The following is a 26,048-nucleotide window of genomic DNA, read 5'->3' as shown; positions in this document are numbered from 1 at the left end:
GATGAAAAACCCTAAACCAGCAACTTGACCAGATCTTATGTTAAGGCAGTTCCTGCCAAGTCAGAGTTATGCCAGCACTCCTAACTGCGGAGCCTCTTCCCCTCAGAGGCCCATGTCCGAGCTAACAGGGGATCCCACCTTTCAGGTAGCAGCATGAAGTGGTTGGTACCTTTTGCCCTGGAAGCATATGACAGGCAAATACCACATCATTTAGTGCTGAAAAGGTTAATGAATCAAAGCATACTGTAATTCTTGAAAGCCAGGCAGTGGTTTATGTTGTTCCCCTCCAACTTGGGCACCACAGTCGACACAGCGGCTAGTTTCCATGGGGCGGCCACACTAGCAAAAAGCAAAATGAGAACACTGAACTCCAGAGTAAGAGCTGCTCCAGCAGAGAAAGAAAGTGAAACAAAAATTCAAGCTGTAACTGGTTAATTCGTAAACTGCCATATACTGGGCAACGGACCTCTGCCTCTCTTGTTTCCTACATTTATGGTATAAGCTGTGCTAGAGCTATTCTAAATTTTACATGACGATGGCAAAGAGATTCGTAATATAGAGAATTTAGAAAATGAACTGCTGTGCAATAGAACATAAAAATCAGTAAATAAAATAAACCAAAACAGTTTATTGTTGAAAATACCACCTGCTTAAAACCCCACCAATCTCAAATTCTTACCTCTCCTACAGCACAGGGGTGGCCATTTGGACATGCTATCAAGAGAGAGAAAAAAACAGGACAGCGTTATAAAGACAGACATTTATAAAGCCCCTGTTCTTTCCTTTCATAGGGACCATCATCTTGGAGCAAGAAATACGCTTCAAGATCTAATCAAAAGCACTGACAGTCCCAAAGCTCAAAGGAGCGATAGGCCCACATGGGAACCCAAGGAATTTTTCAGTGCTTCTCTCCTTGAGGAACAAGGAATGGAAACTTGAAAGATTCTGCTGCTGAATACCAAATGGGCTGGTAAGCATGAGCACTCCCAGCCCCAGATTCCTAGTCTGCCATAAGATCCTGCTGCGGAAAGCAGAGACCTGGAAGCTGGCCAGGAAAGTGGCAAAGTGCTCCTCTTCGGCTCACACCACTTTTAACATTGCCAGAAGTAACAGGACAGGTCTTCTGCACACTCAAACTTTGCAAACAGCTATAGACTTGAGACCAAACAGAAGCTCGATGCACTTCAGTGCATTACCCACACAAATCTTAATTTACAAAGGATAACTCATGCTGAGAAGAGGAGTGTGTCTGTCCTCACATTTGGAACAGTTTCATTCAAAACCCAAGGATTATCCTTCAATTTCTTTCACAGCCAGTCAGGAGCACTTACTGTACCAGCGCAGAGAGGCCACTCCTTTCCAGGTCCTCGCCTGGACCATTATATCTTCTGGCATTGTAGGCAGAAAAGACCTCTAAGGACGAAAAAGGAAGAAAAGGTGACAAATGAATATATAAATCCATTCTTTCCTGTAGCAATTGCTCACTGGCTCCTTATTCATGATGGGGAACAAGAGACATCTGGAAGCAGAGGTCACACAGATGATGTACGTGCACATTTTCAAAATCTGCCTTTGAAAAATCCACTCTTAGGAACTGTCAATATTGTTAAGCCTTGCATAGGCACACTCTAGACATCCTGAACTGGATTCCTCTTGGGGTGGCCTGATGTACCCTGGTGCGTACCAGCATGCTTCCTTACGCCGCGGAGAGCCAGCAATAGAGCAGCAGATCCCTCCACCCCAACTCAGCCTAGGGCTCCATGAGCCATTACCCTCTACAGCACGCAGGTCTCCGCAGCACCAGCTGCCAACGGCTTTCAGACTTGCTCACTCAAATATCTGCAAAAGTATTTGCCTGATATGGCTCAGGACGCAGAGGTACCTTGAAAAGGTGCCAGTCCAGAGCTTGGTTTTGTGCTAATTAATCCCAATGAAATAATGTATGAAATAATCATACAGCAGTAATTCACAGCTAAAACAATAAGCTGGTGCTTTTGATGTTAAGAAAGCTTAGGTTGTAGAGGGTCCAGCAGATACACAAAAGAACTAGCAACACACTGAAGTGCCACCCGAGTCAACTCTCTTTACCTCCATGGCGCGCGGACGGAATGCCAGATTCCTGAGGGGCTGCAGGACAGGGTTCTGCCCGCACAGCAGGACCGCTGCAGTGTGAACAGCCATTTCAACTAGTGCTCCGCCGTGGCTGAAGCTTTGGGGATCCACTGTCAGAGATGGCAGTGAATTCATCACAAGAGAAGCTGCAAAGTGCTGCAGGTCTGGAGTATTCAGGACTCGGGAGTTCTGGATGAACTTAGTCATAGCATCTCTTTGCTGAAAGCACACATTTAAAAGAAATAAAACCAGTGTGATGTTGCCCACCAGACTGAAGAGGACTATCAGCTGCTTCCCATGCTGTGTTGCCCCTGCTTTGAAGACATTTTCAGTCTGCTCTGATCAGAACCTAACTCTATTTGGGGCAGGAGAACAAAAGGCTCTTCCGCCAATGATTTAAATCTCATTCACCCTTATCAATAAAGCAGGTTTGTCACGAGCTTCCAAAGTGAAATATTTTACCTGCTCTTTGGGATGAAGATTTGAATCACTAACTCCGTACAGGGCAGTGACCTCTCTGAAAATAGCCAGGAGCAGATGGACAGATTGTACAGCCGGGGAGCTGCTAGATGCCTAGAAAAGAAGAACTGATGATATGGCGCAGAAGAGGCTATAGCTGTCGCAGGTAGAGTTTGACAAGGTTTCAGCTGGTTACTGGAATATGCGGGCCCTAGCAGGTCTGTGGTAAAGCTCCCCCCACAAATGATGGGGGATAGTGCCAAAATGGCTCTTCAAGCCATAAATGAGTAATCCTGAAGATTTTCACACACAAAATACGTCTTGGAAAAAGGTTAGAATTACAGAGAAATCACACAAGGCTAGGCAGATATGGGCAGGCAGGGAAGGGGCTTAAAGCTTCTTGGATGATCTGCTTACTCTCCAGTCAGTTGGCTGCAAGGTGCCCGTATTGCTTACTGTAAAACAAACTGCTGGGATATATTACAAGGGGAGAGATGCAAGATGAGGCAACCAACAGAAACAACCTCAGAGTTACATATGCTAGAACACAGGTGAGAAAGTAAAGCAGACGCGTGTCTGCCAGGATAAGGCACAGTAACTTCCAGGCAAAGGCAACCCAGGCATCTCCACTGGAAGAGACACTGCCAACAGGAACACATAAAGCTTAACCACTGGCCATCCAGAACCCACAACAGGATAATGGTGACGAGAACGTGCCCTACCTTCTCTGCCTCCAGAAGACCCTTGGTCTTACACTCAATCATGGCTTTCCCCACGGCATCACGCAGGACTCTGTAATTCTCACCACATGCCAGGTAACGATCGATGTGATTAGACTGGCTGTTCTGCACCTACAAAGGGAAGAGCCCATGGTGAGCTCTGTGGACGTTAGCCAGCCATTGGGCAAGGCACAGTCTCCTCTTCCTCCCAAGACCTGTGGCATTTCAGCCTTCACAAGGAGACAGCAGGCAGGCACGGCAACCCAAATGGCTTCTCACTGCCGTAACAGACTCCAGAGAGAGCGCGTGAGGATGTCACCTTCACAACCACTCCTGCTGCGGTGAGTCCCCTACAGCCACGCAACAGTAGAAACACCCCAGAGCAGCACAAACTGAAGACTAAGAGGAGACCAGAGCCACCTCCGAGGAGACACCTCTTCTTTACCTGTTGCAGAATTTCCACTGGGAACACCCAGTTAAACTGTGCCTCTGTGACAAGCTTCTGAGCAAATTCCATCCCGTACTGACTAGCAATTTTCCGGACTAGGTAAACACGATGCCAGTTGTTCTTAGCGAGGCTACAGAATCTCCTCACATTTGCCAGGTAACGCTGCTTCTCCTCTACCTGGTCTTGCTCTGGAGGAGAAAAAAGTATTAAAAAAAAAAGGCAAAACCACATCCTACCTTGTAAAACTTTCCAGTCGGAACTAGCTGTAACACCAAGCTCCTTTTACTAGTAGTGACTAACTACGCAGGAGAACTTGAGAGCCCTCTCTTCCTCCGATGCTTATCTAGAGTGTTTCCTCAGCCAGATTTTAGACAATGATTCATTTCTTCAACAGAGGATGGCATACTCTACTTCTATTTCCTTCTTTCAAGGACAAGTTTTCCCATTTACTGGTGGTTCATTCTCTGAGCTCTCCCATCTTGCTCAGTAATGTCCTTCCATTGTCTCAGCTGCCAAGGTGATGGTGCTCCCCAAGAACCATCTCCTGGGATGCCTTTCGCTAGCCTGCCGTCCTCGATGCGAGGGCTGGACGCTGAAGTCCCTTGGAATTAGTTGTACCGCACATTGATGCTTCATGGACTGTGTAAGTATCTGAGACTCTCCACACACTGTTCTCCGTTATTGGGTCAGCAAATCAGCTCAAAACTTCTTTTACTTATTTTTTGGAAGTATCTCTTCATCTTTTTTAGCTGTGCAGAGCTCTCATTCATATAAAACAACAGGCCTGACAGCAGTCCTGTATCTGAAGCATCATTTATACTTTATTTGTTTATTCATTAAAGTTCAATTTAGTTGATCCTAAATAATATTTCATTGTTAGCCTCTGGAGGATAAATCTCCCTGCAAAGGCACAACTGCCGTGTAACTACCCCCTGAGGGTCACCAGCACAGCCCTGCTGCTAGTTATAGAGCACTTCTAATACATGGCAAAGAGGACAAATAATGACTGACACTCCTAATGAAAGAGAAAAGAAGAAAGCCGATGCACTCGGGTTTTTGGCTATGCATCAAAACAAGTCCTAGTGTTGACAGATGCACCGACTGTGTCCAGCCCATCTCCCCCGTGGTGATTTTGCTCTGCATACAGCGTTTCCATTTGATAGCAGAATAATTAGACTTACCTGTGGGCTCATGCAAGTCAAAGAGTAGCTCTGCAGCCTTACTCAGGTACAAGCGAACCTTGGCTACCGCCTGCAGATATTCAACGGATGATTCCTGAGGAGTTTCTTGGTTGTTCTTTGGGAGGTAGTTCTCTGGAAAGCCTCTCTCTCCAGGCAGATAGTTTGTACGCTCATATCCAAGGCTCCCCTCAGACTTTTCACACATGGAATCCTAAAGATGAGCCAGAATATTGCACGAGTGGCAGAACCACTTAAATCAGATATTTTCTATCTCCAATGCATCCTCACTGCAGTACGCACATTAAACTTCCATGTCTCTCAGGTACTCTCCACCCCAAAGCCATTAGCTCCTCCCTGTGATCGCTCCAGCGCTCATCCTAAATCTCTGCCACGTCACCAAACACCTTCTGCGATAAGCCCAAGCTCTCCCCGGTATTTGCTAGGCATGTAGCTGAGCAGGAGCATTATGAGCATGCTCAGTGGCCACAGGCATACCGAAACACACGTCGCCTCTTCCAAGATGCCAAGCTCTACCTGCCTTTCCCTGAGCCAGAATACGAATTTTGATCTTATCTACAAGGTCACCATTTTAATGAAAACTATAAGAAATGAAACCTCTACCCTGCTGTCAAGTTTGTTTAAAGTTGCCCAAAGCATTAAAAGTTATGTAAGGGGAGGAAAGGGAAGAATCCAAACAGCGTAATAATCTAAAGCTTTGTAAACAAAGTGTCTGTGAATACAAGAAAGTAGTCCAGTAGCGGACTGCTGCAACTAGAAATCTCCCAGCTCGCTACACTCCTAGGCCGGAGTTTGAGTCTTATCAGGCCTCTCTTGTCACTTACACACCTGTCCAAGGGGTCCAAGAGAAAGAAGCCTTTGGAAAGCAAGCCTAGGTACTGGAGAGCAGGTTCTGATGAGGCGATTTGATATAATCTTCCTTTGGGGCTTTCTACCTGGGCAGCTAGCCACGCGCACAAGAAACACACCTAAAATTGCAGATTTTCTAATCTTGTCTTTTTTATTCCCGCAACAGTTTTCTTGCCCAGCTCTTACCTACCCAGCACTCTTACCTCCAAGCAGTTGACAACAAGCAAGTAGAGTTCTTTTTTATCGTTTTTCTCTAGGATCTTGCTGTGCTCTACCCGGGACAGGTAGTCTTGCACATCATTTTTCACTTCATTGAAGCTACGGGAGAGAGAAACACCCCCTTACCACAACTGCAGTACTGACGGCTACTAGTTACATTCTACATCATGACGGAACGACTAGTTATGTCCATGTGACAGGTGGGGGTCACTCTGGATCCATCTGGAAGATGGAAAAGCAATTGTGCCATGTTTCACAAGATGTCATCTAGCTTCTACCACCAACAATGCCAAATTAGCACTTCTAGGGCTTAAGTCACCTGATCTGTTTTAGGCATCTGATTCAGGAGATGGTCACACCTGAGAAATGGCTTTCTGGGCACTGACTGCAAAGGGAGGCTGGAAGAGCTAGCGCGAATGGAGAGGTCTGTCTAAGCATACAAAAGGTCACTCTTGCTTAAATGTCTGCAGATGAGAAGTATCACTTTGCTGGTCTACAGCGTATCAATTAGTCAGCCACCCATGTTCAGCACAGGTTTAGGTGAAGAATAGCTAGGTAAACCTTGGCACAGACTGGTCAGATACTTCAACACAAGCTACATGCAAACCAGCCAAGCAGCATAACTAATACAAAGGAACGGGATGAATTTCACGTGTTCAAATTCAATGAGCAGCATGGAAGTGAGGAGAACAAGGGTTTGATGAAGTCATGAAAAACAAAGCTGAGCCACCCCCTGGCATAACATCCATCACTTGTCTGACTGCTCACCTGTACTTCAAGAGGAGCTTCAGCATTACTGAGCAGATGATGGGAGTTTCATCCACTTCATCGTTAAACGGGGACAGAAATTTTGTGCAGATAGCAGGGTGATCTGTGGAGATAAGAAAAAGACAAGTTTGGCAGGTGAGAGAAAGCAGCAAGAAAATCAGCTCCATGAGGCTGAGTGTCAGGATGAAGGGAGCTCACCTGAACCTTTCAGGAGGCTTCTGTGAACGAACAGCAGATTAAGGAGCTCCTGGATCACCTCTGCCTCAGGGGGTTCATTGTCCTTGAAGCACATGGTAGTGACCACATCTATGAAGAAATTATTGCACCTCTGCCGGAACAGGGCATTTCTTGCTATGGCATCTCTAGGGGAAGGGTAAAAAGCATTAGGACAATCTTCAAATCCCGAACCACTTAAATAATGGATGAAGCAAAGCAGCCACGGGCAAAAGTCAACAAGGTGAGATACTTTTCCTGCTTTCCAAAATGCTGTATTTGCGCAACACTTCAGTAGCATTGTCTACAAAGGCTGTATCACATTGACAACTAAGATCACAAATGGCAATGTGATGCCAGATACATTTACCCAGAGTTTTTTGCTAAGCTATCACAAAGCGATCCAAGGTGACAAGCAGTTCCCTTGTCCGATTCAGCCACTGACAGTGCTTTAGCTTTACTGGGGTTTGTAACTGCAGTTTTCTTACAGGGGCCAAGGCAACTTCCTCCCTTCTTTTGAAACAACAAACAGAGAACAGACAGGACCCGTGCCAGTTCCAGAAAGAGCGGAGCAGAGCTCCCTCCACCCATTCTGCTTGTGTTGGCAACTGCAGCGAAGTTGAATTCTACATATCAGAATTTCCTCACACAACCGGCCCCACAGCAAGGCTTCGCCTTGGGCAGGGTGGAGTACCTGAGCTCCACGGAGACATTTAAATTAACATCCTCCAAAGCAACTCTGCAGTATGGACAATGCATCTGTGCTGGTACTAGCCATGTTCTGATGCACTTCTGACAGACCACATGGCAGCACGGCAGGCAGACTGGATCCTTCGGCTCTCTTAAGCAGATCGGACACAACTTCAGATCGTATCTGTAATTCAGAAACGGCAACAAACACAATTGTTCAATGTTCTATTACCAAAAGTCTTTAACAAGATGTTAATCTGCAACTAGACCAAGAGGAGATAATGTACAGCCCGTTGGCTAACTGCTTAGCTTCAGGGTGCAAAGCAAAATGGAAGTTACTGCTCTTCATTCGTCTTTCATCACGTTGCATGCAGCACTGCCTCACGCCCAGAAATAAGCTGGCGACATAGGCAATATTCCTACTGGCCCCTGTGACTTGTCTCAATGTCACTACCTGTAGATCCCGTTGCTGACTTCATCTTTGCATTGGCACAGTACTTTCATCACTGCAACGAAAGTTGGATGAGTCTTCATGTCTGAATCGTGCTGAAAACACTGTAAAGGAAAAGGACAAAGCTAAATGACTCAGCTCTAATTCCAGAGACAAAAATTCACATGGTCAGCAGAAGCAGACAGGGAAGAGGTAAAAATCACATCTTTGCTTACCTTGGCAAGAAGCAAAGTATATTTTTTCACTAAATTCTCAAATTCTGGCATCAGGGTGTTGATGCCAAACAACACGTGTTCTACAAACAGAGACATGGAGAAAACCCGGTTCCAGCAGACTCTGTGGGAAGGAAAACGTGATTTCAAAAAGTACAATTCTGAGCTGAGAGCATGAATGGAAGTGCAGCACCAGGTTCAGTCTAACCATCTCACGGCTCATCACTACAGCATTTGTGCACTTCTCACACACCTTCTTGCTTTGCCCGTTGGTTATCCGCCCTGGCTTTTTGTCAAGGACAAAGCACACAACAGCACCAACACAGTGAGCTTATGGCAGAGGAGCCTGTCCTGTAGACAGCACTGCAGCAGAACTAGGACCACCGCAAAGACCTTCTCACACCTCTAAATTCTATATCAAGTAATTAAAAAAAAAATAAAAAAATCACAGTTAACTACCCTTCCTTCACTTCGGTTAAAGTAAACAAGGTCTGGGCTCTCTGGGCTTGTCTTCCAAGACACAAGACTCCATCTTAGATGCAGTGAAGTTCCCCATCTCTCACAGTCTTTATGCACATGGGATGAAGAGGAGAGACATTGCTGGTTACCGGGAACCTAATGAGAGTTTTAAATAACCCCTGAACCCAGTTGGAATGCACTGGATGATGCTGCCAGATTTAGAGGGAGAATCTACATAAGATGAGGGAAAAACCACCAAACTGGTTCTTGATGTATGTAATTGAGTCTAGTAGGAACCTGGAAAGGTCTACAAAGCCTTCACCTGAGAAAAGCAGCAACAGAGCAGCTTTCAGCCTGTACTAATATTCTTATTAAGAGCAAGGCAAAAGATCAAGATTGTGAGCAGATCTGTGGGACATACTCCAGTTCTTTCAGCAGCTGATGACAATGACTCCCACTCCTCTGCAGATCCTTCTCTTTACAGAGAAACTCAATGGGCATACGAAGGTTCTTCACTTTCTGCAGCCAGGTCTCTGGATGGGCTGTCTCCACTTGATTCTCCAGCTCTTCAGCACATCCAATAGCAGCTAACACATCCAAAACCTAGATACACACACCGAGTGTAAGAATAACACAACAGTTGCATTTCAGAATTATTAACGAGCCTTGGGCTCTCAATCTGGTTTGCTATAGCACGTGGTCTACTGAATGATGTTCTACTTGATTATCTTAAGCTCTGGAATTCTCATGCTCATGGCTCGGACCATTAGCACATCTTATTAACTGATGAGGAAGCAGGGCAAACTATTTTAAATCCAATGATAACATAGCAGATTGTTCCTAATACTAAGGATCCTGCCTGAGCTTGTGCTTCCCACTTCAACATTGCTGAAATCAAAGGAAGGCCGAACACTAGCTAATTCAGTGAAGACAGAGCGCTCTGCTAGGGCTGAGGATCACAAAATGCCTGGTAGTGACTCTACCATCTCTGAGTGTGGTATTCCATATCCTTCCTTGTTAATAAGGTAGTGAGCTACACGGGGGTGTACAGCCAGGATCCTGGAAAAGTTCTGCAGGCGGCTCTTGAACTGGTTGTATCCAAGGTGGACCCAAGGCAAGTATGGCCCCGTCTCCTCTCCTCTGGGAGATGTTGCCTTCCATTCCTCTATGCAGGATAAGAACGCAACTCGCAGACACTGAAAGTTTAGAAAAAAAGTTAAGAGTCAAAATTAAAAAAGAACTTTTATAATTGATTTTGTACTGGAAGTCCTGGCAAAATTCTCTGGAAGAAGAGAATCAGTGCTTTACAAAGATAGCCTTAAATGCTGTGTCAATTGTTACAGGTGCTCCCATGGACACCAGCAGCCAGCCAGTGCCAAATGCATCTTCGTGGCTACCTTGCTATTAGTCTGTCTCAGAGGGGTTTTTGGCTGAGAAAGCAAGACTGATACGGAAGGGCATGTTCATGGGCATCGTACTCTTCTCTCCATCCAAAGGGTTTCCAGCTCTTGTTCCAGACACTGACCTGCAGCTCCTCTAGGGAAGACACACCAATGGTCAAGACAATAAAGTCTTTGATATAGCACTGGAAGAGCATCTGCCTTTCGTCCTCAGTAAGAGCAGAGATAAATTTTCCCAGTGCAGTTTTCTGGAAGATATCCACAAACTTCTCAGCTTGGTCTGGAAAACGAGAATGCGGAGAAAAGCTGAATATTAGGAGAGGCTGGGCTTGACATAGCTTCTATCCTAAAGAGCCTGACACCTAATTAATCACTGATGCATACAGCACTCTCCTCATTTAGAACACTAACAAGGGATTTGAGGCCAGGCCTTCTCAGCCCAGGCCCCAGTGTTTTATTTATGGAATCTCACCTTGTCATTAACTCTTGGCATTTCCACAGCGTTTTGAATACAAGGACACAGAATATGTGAGAAAGACTAGTAGCGAGAAGCACAAAGACAAGCTAGTTGCACAAAGCTCCGCTGGCTCGTATGAGCACAGAGCGATTGAAGGTGACTCCTGGGTCACAGAAATGGAGAGGCACGGTAGTGACAAACCAGAGTTTACAGGGCAGGTGGATGGAGATGCTCTTTGTCAGTCTTGAGCCAGGCTCTCACCTTCAGTGTTTTGGATGTATTGAGCTTCCAACCACATCTCATCCAAGTATTCCTTTATCCTCCAGCTGAAGGGCATCTCATTCCCAGCATCAGCAGACACCATCATGTTGTTCTGCACCAGAATTATCTCTGGCTGAGAGCTAGGAGATTAAAAGGTCGTTAACGCACTGGGCTTTTGCCTGGGAAACATGTTCAGACAACAGAGGCAGGAAGCTGCAGAAAGCAAGAAATTAGCCCTAGAAGGGGACAAGGAAAAGGGAAAGAACTGAAGGACTCATTAATACAGCTCATCCTGCCAACTGCGTAGCATTAGGACTTACTCAGTAAGTGCTGCCTGGCAAAAGGGCTGTAATGGCAGGACGTGTGGGCTTCAAGGGCTGGGTAAGAAGTGTGAGCATGCCAAGAGCTAGAGAGCAAAGCCCAGGAGTACTGGGGATAAAGTAGAAAAAACAGACTTCTGAAGTCACCGAGAACTGCCCTGCTGCCTTCAGCACAGCACAGGGGAGCAACCAAAACAGCGTTAGTCTCCCATGTGGGTTCAAAGCCAGTGCTGGACTGGTCTCCGTGCTGGCAGCCAAGCCCTCCTGCTGCTCTCTCCAGTGGCTCACCTGTTCTTACCCACACCGTAAGGGACAGTCAGGAGTTTTGTATCACTGAAGATGAACATCCACAGGTTTGTCACCCACTCAGCTGCCGGCCTGACCAACAGCTCCAGATTGCCATTTCTGTCTATGACAGCAATCAGGAGAGCCAGGAATGGAGTGATCACGTTCTGGACTCGCTTCCACAAGGTGTGCCTTCGGGGGCAGAAAGAGACCGAGAAACCCAAAGGGAAGGTGAGCAATGGTATCAGCAAATCAGGAGGTGGTTGTCCTGAAAAACTGACGACATTTGCATGTGAGAAAGTCCTAATCCTGCTTTTAAGGGGAAAAACCGCTACCAACAAAACACCCTACACTTCTCTCACTTGTGGCTCGCCTGTAATCCCACTGTTCCACTCAAAGCACTCGTGCATTCATGCATTCCTGTCCCAGTACAGCCCATTCAGCCATAAGTCACCATCCCTCAAGAGCCAGGAGAGGACAAAACTGCCTTCGGAGAGTTTCCAGCACAAAATGGGGACTAACACTGCAGATATTCAGATTACACGAAACTGCTGTCTCTGCTGCACAGTTGCCATTTGCAGACTTTTCTTGGAAGCTCGTAGGTTACAAGATATTGCTGCTGTCCTCACCTGAAGGTGCCTGCTTCCTGGAGAGCACTGAGGTTGGAAGCCTCCCGAAGCACCCAGTTTTTTGGGTGAAGGGAATTTTCTTCTTGTTTCTTCAAAAGGTTGGAGAGACGAGCCTTTGTTATCTTCAGGAAAGAGGCTAGGAAAAAGACAGGGAACTTGTGTTTTCTCTTCTATTGGCATTAGATCCAAATATCACACCAAGGACAGCATTTTACAATTGTTTCAATAATCAGCCAGCTGGAAAAAAGAACAGCCACCAGGGCTAGCACAGCCAGAGAAAAACTGACGACCCGAACTCCAGGAAAAGCCCTACAGCCATTAAAGGAACGTCAGACTGGAACATGGACACACACAGACACTTGGGTGATTGCCCCAGAGATCCACCTTGTCTACGCTACAGCAAGGACCACTCACCTTTGGGTCCCCAGTGTTTTGGTGGTCTCTGAGATGCTCAGCGACACAACCTCCTGCCGCTGGGGAGCACATACCTTTCAAGTCATCCTCTTTGGACAGAAGGCCAAGGAGAATCTTAATTCGCTTTGTGCTTCGACTAAGATCTTCATTTTGGTCCCGTAGCATCCCCACAGCGCTTTGTACACAGGTCCTCAGGAGCACAGTGGTCTCCAGGATTTCACCCTTCCCAGGAACAGCGAGAAAACAAGTTCATTACTCTTCAGTTTTACACCCTTGTCCCCAACACACCCCTCTTAAAACAATTATGGTGCTCTCTAGAAAGGGCCTGTGCCCCTAGCATCCTGTCTCCCAGTTTTCCTCTCATCTCAAGCTGCAAATCTAAGTTCTTCTTTTGCTATCAAGTACACGATGCAACTTCTGTGGCCCTTTCAAATTGGCATGCAACACAGCATTTGTATTAAGATAAGATTCATATGGGGGAAAATTCAGCAGTTCAGGAAAAAACTGGAAATGATAGATGTGACCAGGGAAAATATGCCTTCCCTGGGAGATGCTTAGGTGCTAGAGGGGCAAAAGCCACAGGCAGTCACCCTCATCCTGGGCATCCTCCAGCTGATGCCGTGAAGGGAACATGAGACAGTTTTAACATAGCTGCAGCGCAGCAAAGTCCACAGCCAACTCCATCACAGCCTAAAACACACACCGCAATCAGAAAGCACAAACAGCTGGAGTGGCAGGCGCACAATCACAGTTCTCAGCTTCAGGGTGCAGAAAGACAACAGAAGCTTTTAAAACTGATTTTTAAAAATTAAGAGTATGAAGAGACCAAGGAATTAGAGGGTCCTTTGAATAGTTTACTTCTTTAATGATGCTGACTTTGGGCTGCAGGGGAAGGAATTTGTGTCTGATCATTAATATTCATGATGCAAATAATATTCCTGATGAATTTCAAGTGAATGGGGATGGCAAAAGGTGTGCTGCACCTATGCATGAAAGAGCAGAAAGCCATAGTGAGAGCTGAGAAGCAAACACACATATTCTGAACTGACCTCATCGTGCTCTGCTTCTGGCACCGGTGTTTCAACCTCCGCCTCGTTTTCCTCCTGTTCTTCTCCGTTCACAGGCAGAGTGACAACTAAGGTGTAGAATTTTTATTAGAAAGAAGCAGTACACTTCTGCATCAGTCAGCTAAGAGTTTATTTAGCAACTGCATCCCAGAGCAGCAGAACATCTGTCAGAGATCCATTATCACCTGCATGAGTAGCTGAGATCCACCTCTTTAAACACAGCTACAGCTGGTAGGGCTGTCAAGCTTCATGCAGCAAGAAGTGGAAGAAATGTGACACTCAGAGCTAATGCACTAAGCTCTAACAGAATCCTGTAACGCAGTACGGTGAAAGGAAAAAGTGCAAAGAAAAAATAGATGGGAAAGAAAAAGTCTTTTCTAACCTTCCCACGGATTTAGGTGAACAGATCTACATTCATGTGAGTGAGATTCTCTGGAGTGACTCCTTGTCATGGTCTCTGCCATGCAGCATCTGCTGCCTCCTGTGCTGAGACAGAGTACTCTGGGTGCTGAGCAGTGCGAATACACACTTTTGTCAGAAGAAAAAAGGGAAAACTACCAAATTAACTTAACTGATGACCCAAAGTTGCGGTAACAAACTAAATACAAGTTGGTAGCCACGTGGTGACCCCCACAAAAAAACAGATGCTGAGCAGGGAAAATCATTAGCTATGTTGTACCAGGCAAACGTTCCACTAGCACCAAGTCTGGGACTGCATGTCCCCTTTTCCCCACCGGCATATCAACACCACTGGCTGGCACAGCCAGCCTCCGGCTCACCTTTGGTTTTACCTGAATCCTCACAGAACATCTGGCTGATAGTGAGGTTCTGCAGGGCACTCATATCAGAGATCATGTCCTTGGATCTGCGGAGGTCGTCTATATGCACTGACTGCCATAGTCCTAAAGGCAGAGGACAAAAAAAAAAAAAAAAAAAAAATCACTTCATGCCTGCGGCAGGCTCTTCTAGAAGAGCTGCCCAAGAATTATCTCCCAGTACCTGTGGGCTAGTAGTTCGCATTCAGAGTTCACTTCCTCTCGCTTCTTGATGTAGAGAGGGAAAGCAGCAATTCACTGACCACACCAATGCACACCACCCTGACTGACAGGGCACGCACACTACCAGGGCTGTGAGGCTCCTAGGACCCCCCCACACACAGCGGGAACCTCGCTGCTGAAAGCGGAACATATCAGCACACACTCGGGAGCCTCCTGGAGGACAATATGCCGATGCAGTTAGCATCACATTTGTCTGCTGCTCTCCAGCTGACTAGAAAGAGGACTCAGTGGTCAGGGCAAGGTGCTCTCACAGAGGACACCAGGGCTCCAAGGCAGTGACCCCAGGGGCAGTCCCTGTGGGTAAGGGAAGCAGCTCTGACAACCCACAGGACACACTGATTCCAGATTTTAGGCATTAAAAAGGAAGGCGAACAAGAGAAATGTTGCTCTGATATGTTTGCCTGAAGCCAGTTGAAGAGCGAGGAGTGACAGATGTCTAGACCCACCTCCGTGGAATCCCACATAGGATGATCCTCCTTCCACCCGGGAAAGCTTCATAATAAAGTAAACAAAGACAGAGACTTCTCCCAGGTCCACCTTGTTGATTTCATTAACCACGGTGTATCTACAACAAAGAGGAAACGCCTGTTGACAGATCAAGGACAGACAAACATTCACAGACAGGTGTCTTTCCTCTGTAAGAGAGGGCACATTTCCCCCCCCACCCCTGAACAGACATAAGCGACTCGCTCACCCCTTCCTCCCAGCCGGCGCTGCTGAGCCGCCACCTCTAGCTATGCCTCCAGGGATAGCCCTGATCCTCAGCTCCGCGTGACTTCTGCAGCCAACGGCAAGAACTCACGCTTCAGAGGGGATCACCGGCTAATTTGACCCATCCTAGTTTATTTCGACTTGGGTTATGAATTATTACTTGAAATACAATTAGCGCTTCTCCATTCATTCCACTAAGGAATAAACAAAGGATTACACATTCCTGATTCTGAAATCCCCAAAACAGCACTAATAAATCAGACGGCTGCGAGGAGTCACCGAGCAGAAGAGCTAGCTGGGAACCTCTTCACACTTGACTTACTTGGCTGAGGCAATGAGCTGGGCATTTTGAGAGCCATCCTCAAAGTCTGTCTGAATAATAAGGACTTTATTTCCCGACGTGGCATCAAGGAAATCTCTGAAGAGTGAAAGGGGATTTAAAAGAAGTCACAAAGTGTAAAAACAAAACATTAAGGACTGTAATAGTCATCGCTCCACACCAGCTTTGGCTGCTGCAGGCAGGAGGAGATTAAAACATCCAGCCTATAGAGATGGTATAAAACCCCACCTCGGTATAACGCGGCTAATACAGTTTGCACCGAGCCAGCCCACTGTTGAGCACAGCACGGCCCCTCGCCCCCCTTTTCCATATGTGTTAGTCCAAACGTTCTGCCCACCCATCTTCCCCCCAGATGACAGCCTATTCGCAGCAGGATAATGCAAAACCAGACTCACCGGATGTCCTTCAGGAACGAGTACTCTGTGTCAAACTGCTGCAGGAACAGGATTTGAGGCCTTTGCGCTTTACCCTGTACTTCTCTCTCCAGGCAAGCAGCATCAGCACTGGTGAGAAGCCTGGAGAAGGTGGTGACCTGGGAGTGCAAGACGTAGGCTTGCTCTTTGCTGAGGAATACAGCAGGAAGGCAGCAGAGACTCACTCGTCCGTGCTCCCAGATGCTGCTAGCTTGCTGCAGAGCCGGACTGCGCCCAAAAACCCATTTATTTGCCCCTGCCAGTAGGCAAAGGGTCAACATGGGCTGTTACACCGACCCAGGGCCACCACTGGGTAGCTCTTGGTGCTGCCAGAGAGGAGGCAGTGGGGCAGCTGAGAAGGGGCAGCCAAGGCTTTGGGAAACTTCTCGCAAAGCCTTGGAGCGCGTCTTCCCTGCAGCGCTCTCAGGGGGCAGCAAGTCCAGCCCCAAGAGAAAGCACGCTGTTTCCGAGTGAGGCAGGACAGAGAGAAATTCTCCAGCCCAATCTATCTCAGCTGAAGCTCTTTAGCTTTGATACCAGGCAAAAGTAAACCCATTACAGGCCCACAAGATCTCTGGCTGTTTGTGGCTTAGCTGGGTTAAAATCTTTTGTATCTTTAAGACCAGAGGCAGAAACAAAGAGATGAGAGTTCAAAGGCTCCTGACAACTTCTTCTGTTTTGCTGGCTATGCTCATGGAGACAGAACTACTTTCAAAGTAAAGAGATGCATCAGCCGCCCAAACGGATTTAAAACCCCCGCTTGCCAGGGAGCATCCAGTACTGCCCCATGCATACTTGGAGGCGGGAGATTCTTCAGGATGCAGTAACACACCTGCCGAAACACCCACCTCTGCACATCTGGGCACTTCGTGGCAAGGCTGTTATCAAGTTTACTCAGGTGTAGCCACAATGCAGCCCCGGCAGTATAAACCAAAAACCTCGGTGCAGGTTGGGAGGGTTCGGGGAGGACGCTGCAAGGCACTCACCTCTGTAAAGACCGTCTGGTACCCAGAGCCAGCGCAGACGTGAGCTCGGAGGAAGTCTGCAAAAGACGTGTGTTGCTGATGTTTGAAGTATATATTGGCCAGAGACTCTGCCATAAACAAACGCTCTGAGTTGCAGAGGCGGATGACGGAGTCCGGGGTGGCACAGTTCAGCAGTGCCAGCTGGGCTTCTTTCTTCACACGAGACAAGAGTTCACCAGGAGGACACACCGCTTTCAGCCTTTCCGTTGTCTGCAGGACCACGGAGGCGCAGGTATTGGAGTGGTAGCCCACAAACACATCAGAAGGGCTGTATTTCTGCTTGTTTATGAAGTGATCTTCCGTATTGGCTGCAGTGAAATCATGCACCCACTTCTTCAGCTCTTTCACAGTTTCTCTTTGCCCCTTGTCCAGGACAGTACTGATATCCAGGCAGTGCTTTTCCAGCCGGTTGATCAGTGGGATGGGAAAGTGCTTATATACCACATCTTTCTCCTCGATGACTATCAAACGGAACTTTGGGTGCACCCGGCACTTCACCCGATGGGTGCCCAGGCCCAAATCAACATACTTCTGGCCAGCAAGGTACACGTAGTATTGATTGAGGGCATCGTAGAGGCTTTCATAAAGGTTTTGCAAGTTGAGGAGCACAACCATTTGGCCAGTTTCCATGCAGACCTTCACACGGTTGATGTTCCTGCATATCTGGGTATACTCTTGGTCCTTAGGGAAACTGGAGCCAAAGATAATTTCTGGCTGTTGCCGGGCAGTAAAAAAAGCTTGCTGGAGGATCTGCAGTGCTGCATAATTCTCAGTCAACACAAGCAGGTATCTGCAATCACCATCCTGACCACTGCTGTAAATGTTTTGTCGTACCAGCTCGATTCTACTGATATCACGAGCATGTATTTCTCCTTTTTCTGGTAACTGTGAGGTGAATATTTCCAAGGCATTGACATCATCTTTGCCACCGAAGTTACGAAGAACAACTTCAGCTATGTCTTGAGGTGTTGGCTCACTTTTGGAACTCTTAGCTAAGGCAAAAAACATCTTTATGAGGCTGTAGTAGTCACGTAGACCAAAGAACTCCCTGTCTTGGGCCTTACAAATATTTTCATATGCATCTGCAAAGTGATAAAAATACTGTTCAACCTTCTGCAAAGCCCCTCGTGCCGAGGAACAAATCCCCCTCGCACTTTCTATGAGCTCTTCTTTGCTGGGGTCACCCCGGGAGACAAAGATGCCTCGATTCATTTTAGCAGGGTCCAAAGCCCAGTTGGAAATCCCGATGAAGCCAACCTTTTTGTGAGGAAGGGGGACATCATCTATGCAGCCATCTTCCAAAAGTGGATGCAAAGTCTTCAAGGGCATTTTGGGAGAGTCTTCTGCCAGCCCAATCTCATCCAAAACCACGACCGAGACGTACTCCTCTAAGTTCTTCCCTTCCTGGAATCGAGCGCAGTGCTTGAAAGTGCCTATGATTCCTTCTGGAGTGGAGAGAGGGCTGCACTGAAAAGACACTAGATGGATCTGCTTCAGGTCCTTGAATAAATCTGAATGAGCTGCTTGGCCCTGCATAGCATCGGCCACAATGGTTTTCGCAAGGGATTTGGAGCTCCCAGGCTTCCCAACAAGAAAAAGAGGGATTTTCAACTCAATGCAGATAACCATCATAAAGACATTTTCTTTCAAGGCCAAGTTTCTTGCTATGGTATCTCGGAGGTGCACACCATTCAGAAATACATCCTGCATCACGGAGATTTCTTCCAAAATCTTTTTCTGGGTGTCATAAGGTTTTGGAAGGACCTGGCTGATAGCACTCCTATACGCCTCCTTCTTTTCCAAGGATGCATGATAGCAAACCCCAACTGCCAGCACCAAGGACCAGATAACGTTGTTTCTCTCAACAGTGCTCTTTAGAGGTCTCTTCTCAGCAAGATACTTCTCCAGTTCTCTCAGCAGTAGTTTACTGCGCTTGTGAAACCACTTGAAAACTTCCATGCAGCGTTCCACATCCCGCAGGCTGACAAAGCTGCATTCGTCGTCCCTCTGCCTCATGTACTGCTGGGAAGCAAAAAGCACTTCTGTAATTACCTCTGCTTCAAACTGCGTCATTGGGACGTGTTCAGTAACTCTCTGTACAATCTGCTGTATATACATTTTTTCAGTTAAGTTGTTCAGCTGCCCAAAATCCCACACTAGTGGGATCATGCTGGGTGGGAGCGCATGGACCCGATACACAAGCTGTCTCAGCGGAATAGATCCAAGCTTATCCTTCGTCTCATCTGCTTTGACGCGGTAGCCCAATCCAGCTAACTCCAGGCGTTGGATCATCTTTGGTGTGTGCTTACGATAAGGGTTGCAGGCTGCTATGATCTGCAAGCCAGAGTGAGAGACCAAAGGCTTCCCCTGCACTGTGTGGTCACACAGAACTTCCTTGATGCTGCTTACAGCCTCTGTTGTGTTGGCTTCATCGAAAAAGAGGACTGTGTCCAACCCGTGCTTCTCCTTATTGGTTTTAGCAAGGGCTTCTGCTTCTTTGATCCTGGCATAAATCATCTCTGCAGTAGTACCTCCATGAACTTTTACAAGCTTCATGTTCTCTACCTCTACAAGGCTTCTGCGTAACTTGCACAAAAAATTTATGAGTCTTGTTTTCCCACAGCCTGTTTCTCCCATGATGACAACTGGGATGTTGCATCTGAATCGCATCTCAATAGCCAAGATTTTTAGCACATTGTCTGTTGTGAGTTCATATGTCTCATCAGGGTCTACTACCCAAGGGATTCCCAAAACCATGCAAAGCTTCTCTAGCTTCTCATGACGAGGCAACTGATCAAACGGAACATTGAAGGGAACTCTTTGGAGCAACAAGCCATTGTACAACTGTGAAGTCATGACATTTCTCTTGATAATGTTGTCATTCGAAGGATTAACGGCATCAACACCGCCACTGGAATTAGGCATAAAGTGGAAACCAATGAATGTCATGGACACACGATCTTCATTGAAAAACAAATATGGATGAGGCTCAGACTCCCACTTTTTCCGAATGCGGAAAGGGAGAAGATCTTCTTCTGCAACGTTCTCCAGATTGGAGGACTGCCTTCCTGAACTCTCATCAGAAATGTTTAGGGAGGGTGTTGCAAAATCTCTTGCCATTAAAATCATGAAGGCAACGACAAAGTTTTTAAAACCTTGCAAAGTGTCCCGGACAAAGTCAGGATTGCAAAAGACAGAAGCTTCACAGTCTCTCAACTGAACGTTGAGAAACCACGTGAAGTTTCGGAGCTCTGACCAGGAGGGATCTGTGATCCCGCAGTGCAGGAGGAACTGCTGCAGGCATTCTGCCGGGCTCCCTTCCACAGAGTGCGCTTCATAACAGAACGTGTCCAGATTGCACCCCTGGTCGTATCTTTTCAGATACTGGAAAGGTCTCTGGAAAGCCTCACTGCAAAATTCCTCCTCATCCATTCCTGGATCTGAAACATCCCCAGACTGGGTCCCAAGTGTCTCCATTTCCAGTACTTCCTTGGGAGACTTGCATGTTACTTTAGGGAACACATCAAAGAAATTATACTTCTGACTCGCTGACATCTGGAGTAGAGGAAAAGAAAGTATGTCATTACAAAGCTGTGGCTCTAATCTTCTTCAGTTTGTTTAATCTGTTCTTAATAGTATTCTTGTCTGAAATCACAGACCTAACTGAATAACAGCAGCAAGCCTATACAACCATGACACTTTTTCCCCTGTGCATCGCTTCTTCCACTTAAAGTGGATCACAACAATTAATCCTATTTCCTTCTAGAGTCTCCTTCCTGTAACGTTAGTCCGTTGTTACCTCCAGCCCCTTCTCAGTGCTGCCTCAAAGAAAAAGAAAACTAAACCCAAGAAGCTGTTATTTATCCCTGTCACTCCTACACTCTGTTCTTATAGCTGCATATAAATATTCTAGTACTTTCAAACATGCAAAGTAACATGAGGAAGATTAGATTTTGCATTTTTATGCCTCCTATAAATGTTATAATGAGGCCAGTGAGGCTTGGACTAATAGGACTTCAGAAATGACCAACCCAAGAAAACCACACCAGGTATAATTTACTGTATGGTTTTAACATCACTTTGTACAACACCAGGGACACCACTTTGTAACGCAGAGGCACAGTACAACCCCAGACAGACAGGGAATTCCTATGCTACGTTTACAGTTCTAGTCTCTACAACTCATGTGCAGCTACATACAAACGTATGTGCAAAATGACCGAGAAATTCAAGGAAATCAAGTATTGCTGTGTACGTACATGTCTTGCTGCTTTGTATGGCACTGGTGATACCTCAAGGATTTCGATGATATACAAATGGCACTTCTGCCGTAGCCACATATTTCCATTATTATCTGTCAGATACTGCAAAACCAACAGCTTGAATAGAAACTCTGGAATTCCACTTTGTACCTGTCACAAGAAAAGACAAATGCATTTCCTCTCTATTTACTCACCATAACTTCACAGGATCATAGAACAGTTAAGGGTGGAAAGCATCTTTTGAGACGTCTTGTCCAACCCCCTGCTCAAAGCAGGCTCAGCTACAGCAGGTTGCCCAAGACCACATCCAGTCAGGTTTTTAATATCCCCAAGGCTGGAGACTCTACGGCTTCCCTGGGCAGCTCGTTCCAGAGTTCAACCACCTTCAAGGTAGAGTTCTTTATGTTACTTACATACACAGTAATTAGAAAACACATCTCAGTGAAATGGCTTACTAAGAACAAAAAGCTTTAAAGAAACAACTTCTGCAAGGATCCACACAGAACTTCTAGGACAAGGCAGCTGTGGGAGGGATGTACTCACTGAAGAGGTGATATCAAAATGGAATATCATGGGCTTTGTCTGGTGTTTTCTCTTAAGAAAAGGCAGAAGAGATTTCAGTACTTTGTCTTCATCCACTTCTGGTTCAATTAGTCTGATGGTTTTCAGAAGTTTTGTATAGTCAGGCTGCTCTTCTTGCAGTCTCTCGTGTAGCCTCTTCACATACAGAGATTTCCCTGTTATCACAAAAAACATCACAAGAATTAAAGCCGCCAATATCAAATAAATAATATTAAGGTCATAATAGAAGAAGGAAGTCAAATGCTTAAGCACCCTATCCTCCAAAATCTCTGAACCTTCCTAAAAGGCATTCCAGAAGAAAGCCTAAATCTGGTTAGAGCAGCTGCAGCCTGGAATCAAAGCCATTGGTGGCTGCTGAGGGCTGTTGTTATCCACACGGCTTGCTTTGCTTACACCGCCTGAGAAAGGCTTTACTCTTTATTAGGACTTGAATCTATTCTATTATGTGGTTGTTTCTGAAGTCAAAACACAGGGGAAGGGAGGTGAAGGGCTGTGTGGCTGTTGTCAGAGGTATAAGCACCCTCAAGTTTCCTGTCTTATCCTGTAGAAACTAGTTTTGCCAGTGTCCAGGCAATGCCAATGCCTTGGTGGTTGCAGCTGGCTGTAGTCTGCATCTGCTGCTCCCCAGATTAACACGGGGAATGGAGAGACTGTTCCGTGTCCACTGGCTACACCCCATCACACCCTTCATGCTGTCTGTAGTGCCAGAGCTGGCTGGGGCAGGTTCACTCCACGAATACTTCCCAGTTGTGGCTGTCTGGCTAAAGCTGTCTCTTCCAACATTTTGGAAGCTCCAAACTCACCCTCAGCAGTACGAAAGGTTTGTAACACAACAAAAAAGGGGGGTTTATACAGCTTCCCAGACTGAAGCTAAGGCAGCAGCCATTCACAAGTAACACCCAAGAGCTGCCCTGGATTTCCGAGGTTTGACAAAGGATGCAATTTGTTACCAAAACTGTTTTAGATTTTCTCACTAATCCCTGGAAAATAACATAGCACACTTTCACTTCTGAGACCAACCTCTTCCAATGGGGTGGTACTCTATCGAAGTCCAAGAATGGCTGCTGTAAGGAAAAAGCAAGCTCTGATGTTGCTCCTGTGTGCATGCACTAGAAGTACTTCAAAGAAGTTAAAGATGACTCAGAGTTTACAGAAGAAACACGCACAGCTGGACAGCCAAAGCACTTGCTGGACTACCAGTCTAACAGGGGACAACAGCTAAGGAACGGGGTAAGAACGCAGCTGACACACAGCAACTCTTCCCCAGTATTTTTTCAGTGATTTGCAGCTCAGGAGCTCCAATGTCAGAGACGGCATCTTTGTGCTTAATAGCACATGATGGATGTTTCTCCCATGACTACAACTAATTACTTTTTAAGCCTGTGTAAAGCTTTGGGTTCCACAGTTTAACTAAGCACTGTTTGAAGAACCACCTTCTTCTGTTTGCTCTTCAGCCTGGCAAATAGTTCTACTTAATGCCCTCTAGCTTTTTGCACTAAGAGACGGCCAACAATCGTTTCCCATGCAAGAAAACCAGGGGGGCTTTACAACCCCTGTCCCATCTCACATATGTTTTCCTGCAGGGATATTTTAACCTCAGGAGATCAGATCTATCTTATCCAGAAGTCACTATCTAGTTTATATTAATGATGTAAGTGGGTAGAAAGAGGCAGGTGTCAGATTAGCAAGATGAATCATCTGTAGAGATGCTTTTCTCAGGACAAGATGAGCTGTCCTTACAGCTTTCACCTCGCTCCACTGACTACAGTCCGAATCGTTCTTTTTGACTAGATACGTATGACTTGGGCAGAAAACCTGGCAAGGTGAACCCCACTCCAGTTTTTAACACTCAGCAGACCCCGCTTTGCATGTGACATCTTACCCACGCCAGCTCTTTTGGAGGACACAATCCCAACACACATATTGTCCTTGAACACAGAAGCAGCTGAGCTTGAAGGCTGAGCGACTCTGTAGTGGTGCTGAAGGTATCGCTGGATTTCAGCTAACGGCCTCTGGGGTATCATGTGCACTTTGTACTGGCTGAAGACAGAAGGGATGTAGCTGTGCTCCCTCTCGCAGTTGCAGAGAATGATGAGGCGATAGGCACTGTTGTAGTGCTGCAGGCGCTGGAACAGCTCCTCTGCTCTGCAGCTGACATCGTAACTCAGCTCATCTGCGTACAGCATGGTGTAGATCTTCTCTCCTCCACTGCAGGGAATGAGGCACCTCCTGAGGAAGAGCCCCACTTGCTCAGCAGTGGTCTGAGGGGTGCACAGGAGAACTTCGTCAAAAGTGGGAAGGGGCTGGTTGGGGCTGTTCATGTAAATAGCCAGAGCAGATGTGAGCACCTCAGAGCGAGGGCATGTGATGAGGTTGGGCTGACCAACACACAGAAGATCCTGTGGAAAGTCTCGGGTGACATGATCTCTCTCCCAGCTGGCCAGATTCTTCAGCAACCCACCAAGCGTATCGATATCCAGGCAGTTTGGAAGGAAGGAGCCCATGTTGCTCATGTAGTACTCCCAGATGCACTTCAGCCGTGCAGTCAGATCCTCCCCATCCAGCATCACTTGGAAGTCAGAAATAGCCTTTCTTGAGCCAGGAGGCACCTCACTCCTGGAGGCTCTAAGGACATCCTGCTTGGTGCAGTTGTGTTTTAAGAATGAAAGCATCATCAGGGCTTCCTGGCTGGGCGTCCCCTGCCCCAGTTCTGTGCACAAATAGACCAGCTGCTCAGCAGTGTAGTAGTTCAGGTAGAAATGCTGGAATCGTTTTTCATACATGAAGCTTTTCCACCTCTCCAGGAAACCCTCCATTGTCTTGCAGAGGCCTGGGAGCACAGCTGCCATATCTCCATGCCCTTCTAGCACTGGGATCAGTTCCAAAGAGAAGTCTATAAGAACGCACGAGTCTCTTTTGGGTGAACAATACACACGAGCAAGCCAGGAGCGGAAGAGTATGTTTCCAGCTGAATAAAGGTCTATAAAGGCTTGCGCAAGTCTTTGGACATTGGAAAAGATCTGTGTGAGGACAGATGAGAGATTAAAAAAAAAAAGTTGATTTACCTAGACAAGTCCTAGTCATGAAACCACAGGAAAAACTTTCGATGAAAAGAAAGGCTTTGGTCCCAAGCCAGGTGTGTCAGGCCGCATATAGTAACAAAAGACTCTGTGGCTTTTTAACAGCAGTATTCCCAGGAAGCCAGTAAGGAATCCCCAGCTTGCTACGAAAGCACAGCAACCCTCCCGGCCCAAAGAAACCCCAGTGCAGCCAGAGGATGAGGGTACCAGTCCACTCCCCAGTCTCCAGCTCAGTTCCACCTTAACAGGGAGGCAAAGAAGTAGGAACATCTATCTGCCTGCTACATTCATCCCCAGCAACTCAGCTGTAAACCACAGTCTTAAAAGCTGATATTCAAGGCAAAATCCAACCCCAGCCCCAACACTAGTAAACCACTGGGTTTGAAATCTGACCTCAGAGAACTTCTCCACCTCCAAGCCTTGCTCCCCCTTTGCCGACATGAGCATCAGTTTGTTCTGCAGTTCACGGAGCTCTGCCAGAGAGTATTTCCATGATGCCTCGTTATCCCCAGAACTCCCCGGGAGGGTGAAGCGCAGGACACTGTCCAAAGAAACCTGCCAGAGAATAAGTCATTATCACTGATGTGCACTGAGATTCTACTCCTGAGGTAGTGCTATATGCCCAGCAAGGGGAGCACTTAGGAGGCAGCAGCCCCAAAAAGGAACTGTGCAGAGTGGGAGAAAAGCTACGGCACATTTCTGACAGTCACTGACACGCCAGCAGTGCTGTCTGCAGGAGGGGAGGCAAAACCAAGCAGCCTCACCTTCTGGCCCTCAGCTGGTGCTCTGACAACATATATTCCTCTGCTGTTGATGGCAGCTGCCAGCGACAGTGATGACAGCTCCACAGACCCGTGACTCTCTTTCACTGTTTTCAACCACTCCAAGTGTTGAGCTGAAGCACGCTGTAGGAAGAGAAGACATGGCACTGCCCTAATTGCTCTGA

General features: G+C 46.8%; 1 protein-coding gene across 6 annotated transcripts in view; it reads right to left on the bottom strand.

Moving 5' to 3' along the window:
* Positions 1-26,048, bottom strand: part of RNF213 (ring finger protein 213) — a 58,746-nt gene that overhangs the window by 7,925 nt on the left and 24,773 nt on the right. For 4 of the 6 annotated variants that reach the window (XM_054221153.1, XM_054221151.1, XM_054221155.1 and 1 more), the window contains 32 exons: positions 25,867-26,007; positions 25,496-25,657; positions 23,905-25,042; positions 21,984-22,177; positions 21,438-21,590; positions 17,140-20,733; positions 16,136-16,272; positions 15,723-15,818; positions 15,136-15,254; positions 14,411-14,533; positions 13,614-13,699; positions 12,639-12,786; positions 12,151-12,286; positions 11,525-11,713; positions 10,917-11,056; positions 10,324-10,478; positions 9,782-9,994; positions 9,220-9,401; positions 8,343-8,463; positions 8,131-8,231; positions 7,681-7,860; positions 6,972-7,135; positions 6,774-6,876; positions 5,990-6,104; positions 4,920-5,130; positions 3,736-3,926; positions 3,294-3,422; positions 2,575-2,685; positions 2,089-2,331; positions 1,332-1,413; positions 680-714; positions 245-339 (listed from right to left, as the gene is read on the bottom strand). In XM_054221153.1, coding sequence (XP_054077128.1) covers positions 245-339; positions 680-714; positions 1,332-1,413; positions 2,089-2,331; positions 2,575-2,685; positions 3,294-3,422; positions 3,736-3,926; positions 4,920-5,130; positions 5,990-6,104; positions 6,774-6,876; positions 6,972-7,135; positions 7,681-7,860; positions 8,131-8,231; positions 8,343-8,463; positions 9,220-9,401; positions 9,782-9,994; positions 10,324-10,478; positions 10,917-11,056; positions 11,525-11,713; positions 12,151-12,286; positions 12,639-12,786; positions 13,614-13,699; positions 14,411-14,533; positions 15,136-15,254; positions 15,723-15,818; positions 16,136-16,272; positions 17,140-20,733; positions 21,438-21,590; positions 21,984-22,177; positions 23,905-25,042; positions 25,496-25,657; positions 25,867-26,007 — 8,987 coding nt within the window. Of the gene's footprint in view, positions 1-169; positions 340-679; positions 715-1,331; positions 1,414-2,088; positions 2,332-2,574; positions 2,686-3,293; positions 3,423-3,735; positions 3,927-4,919; positions 5,131-5,989; positions 6,105-6,773; positions 6,877-6,971; positions 7,136-7,680; positions 7,861-8,130; positions 8,232-8,342; positions 8,464-9,219; positions 9,402-9,781; positions 9,995-10,323; positions 10,479-10,916; positions 11,057-11,524; positions 11,714-12,150; positions 12,287-12,638; positions 12,787-13,613; positions 13,700-14,410; positions 14,534-15,135; positions 15,255-15,722; positions 15,819-16,135; positions 16,273-17,139; positions 20,734-21,437; positions 21,591-21,983; positions 22,178-23,904; positions 25,043-25,495; positions 25,658-25,866; positions 26,008-26,048 lie in introns of all 6 variants that reach the window. The other 2 variants (XR_008469350.1, XM_054221152.1) reach the window with 2 other exon arrangements.

The sequence above is a fragment of the Rissa tridactyla genome, chromosome 15 (assembly GCF_028500815.1).
Source record: "Rissa tridactyla isolate bRisTri1 chromosome 15, bRisTri1.patW.cur.20221130, whole genome shotgun sequence".
Lineage (NCBI taxonomy): Eukaryota > Metazoa > Chordata > Aves > Charadriiformes > Laridae > Rissa > Rissa tridactyla.
This window is presented reverse-complemented; position numbering and strand designations above follow the sequence as displayed.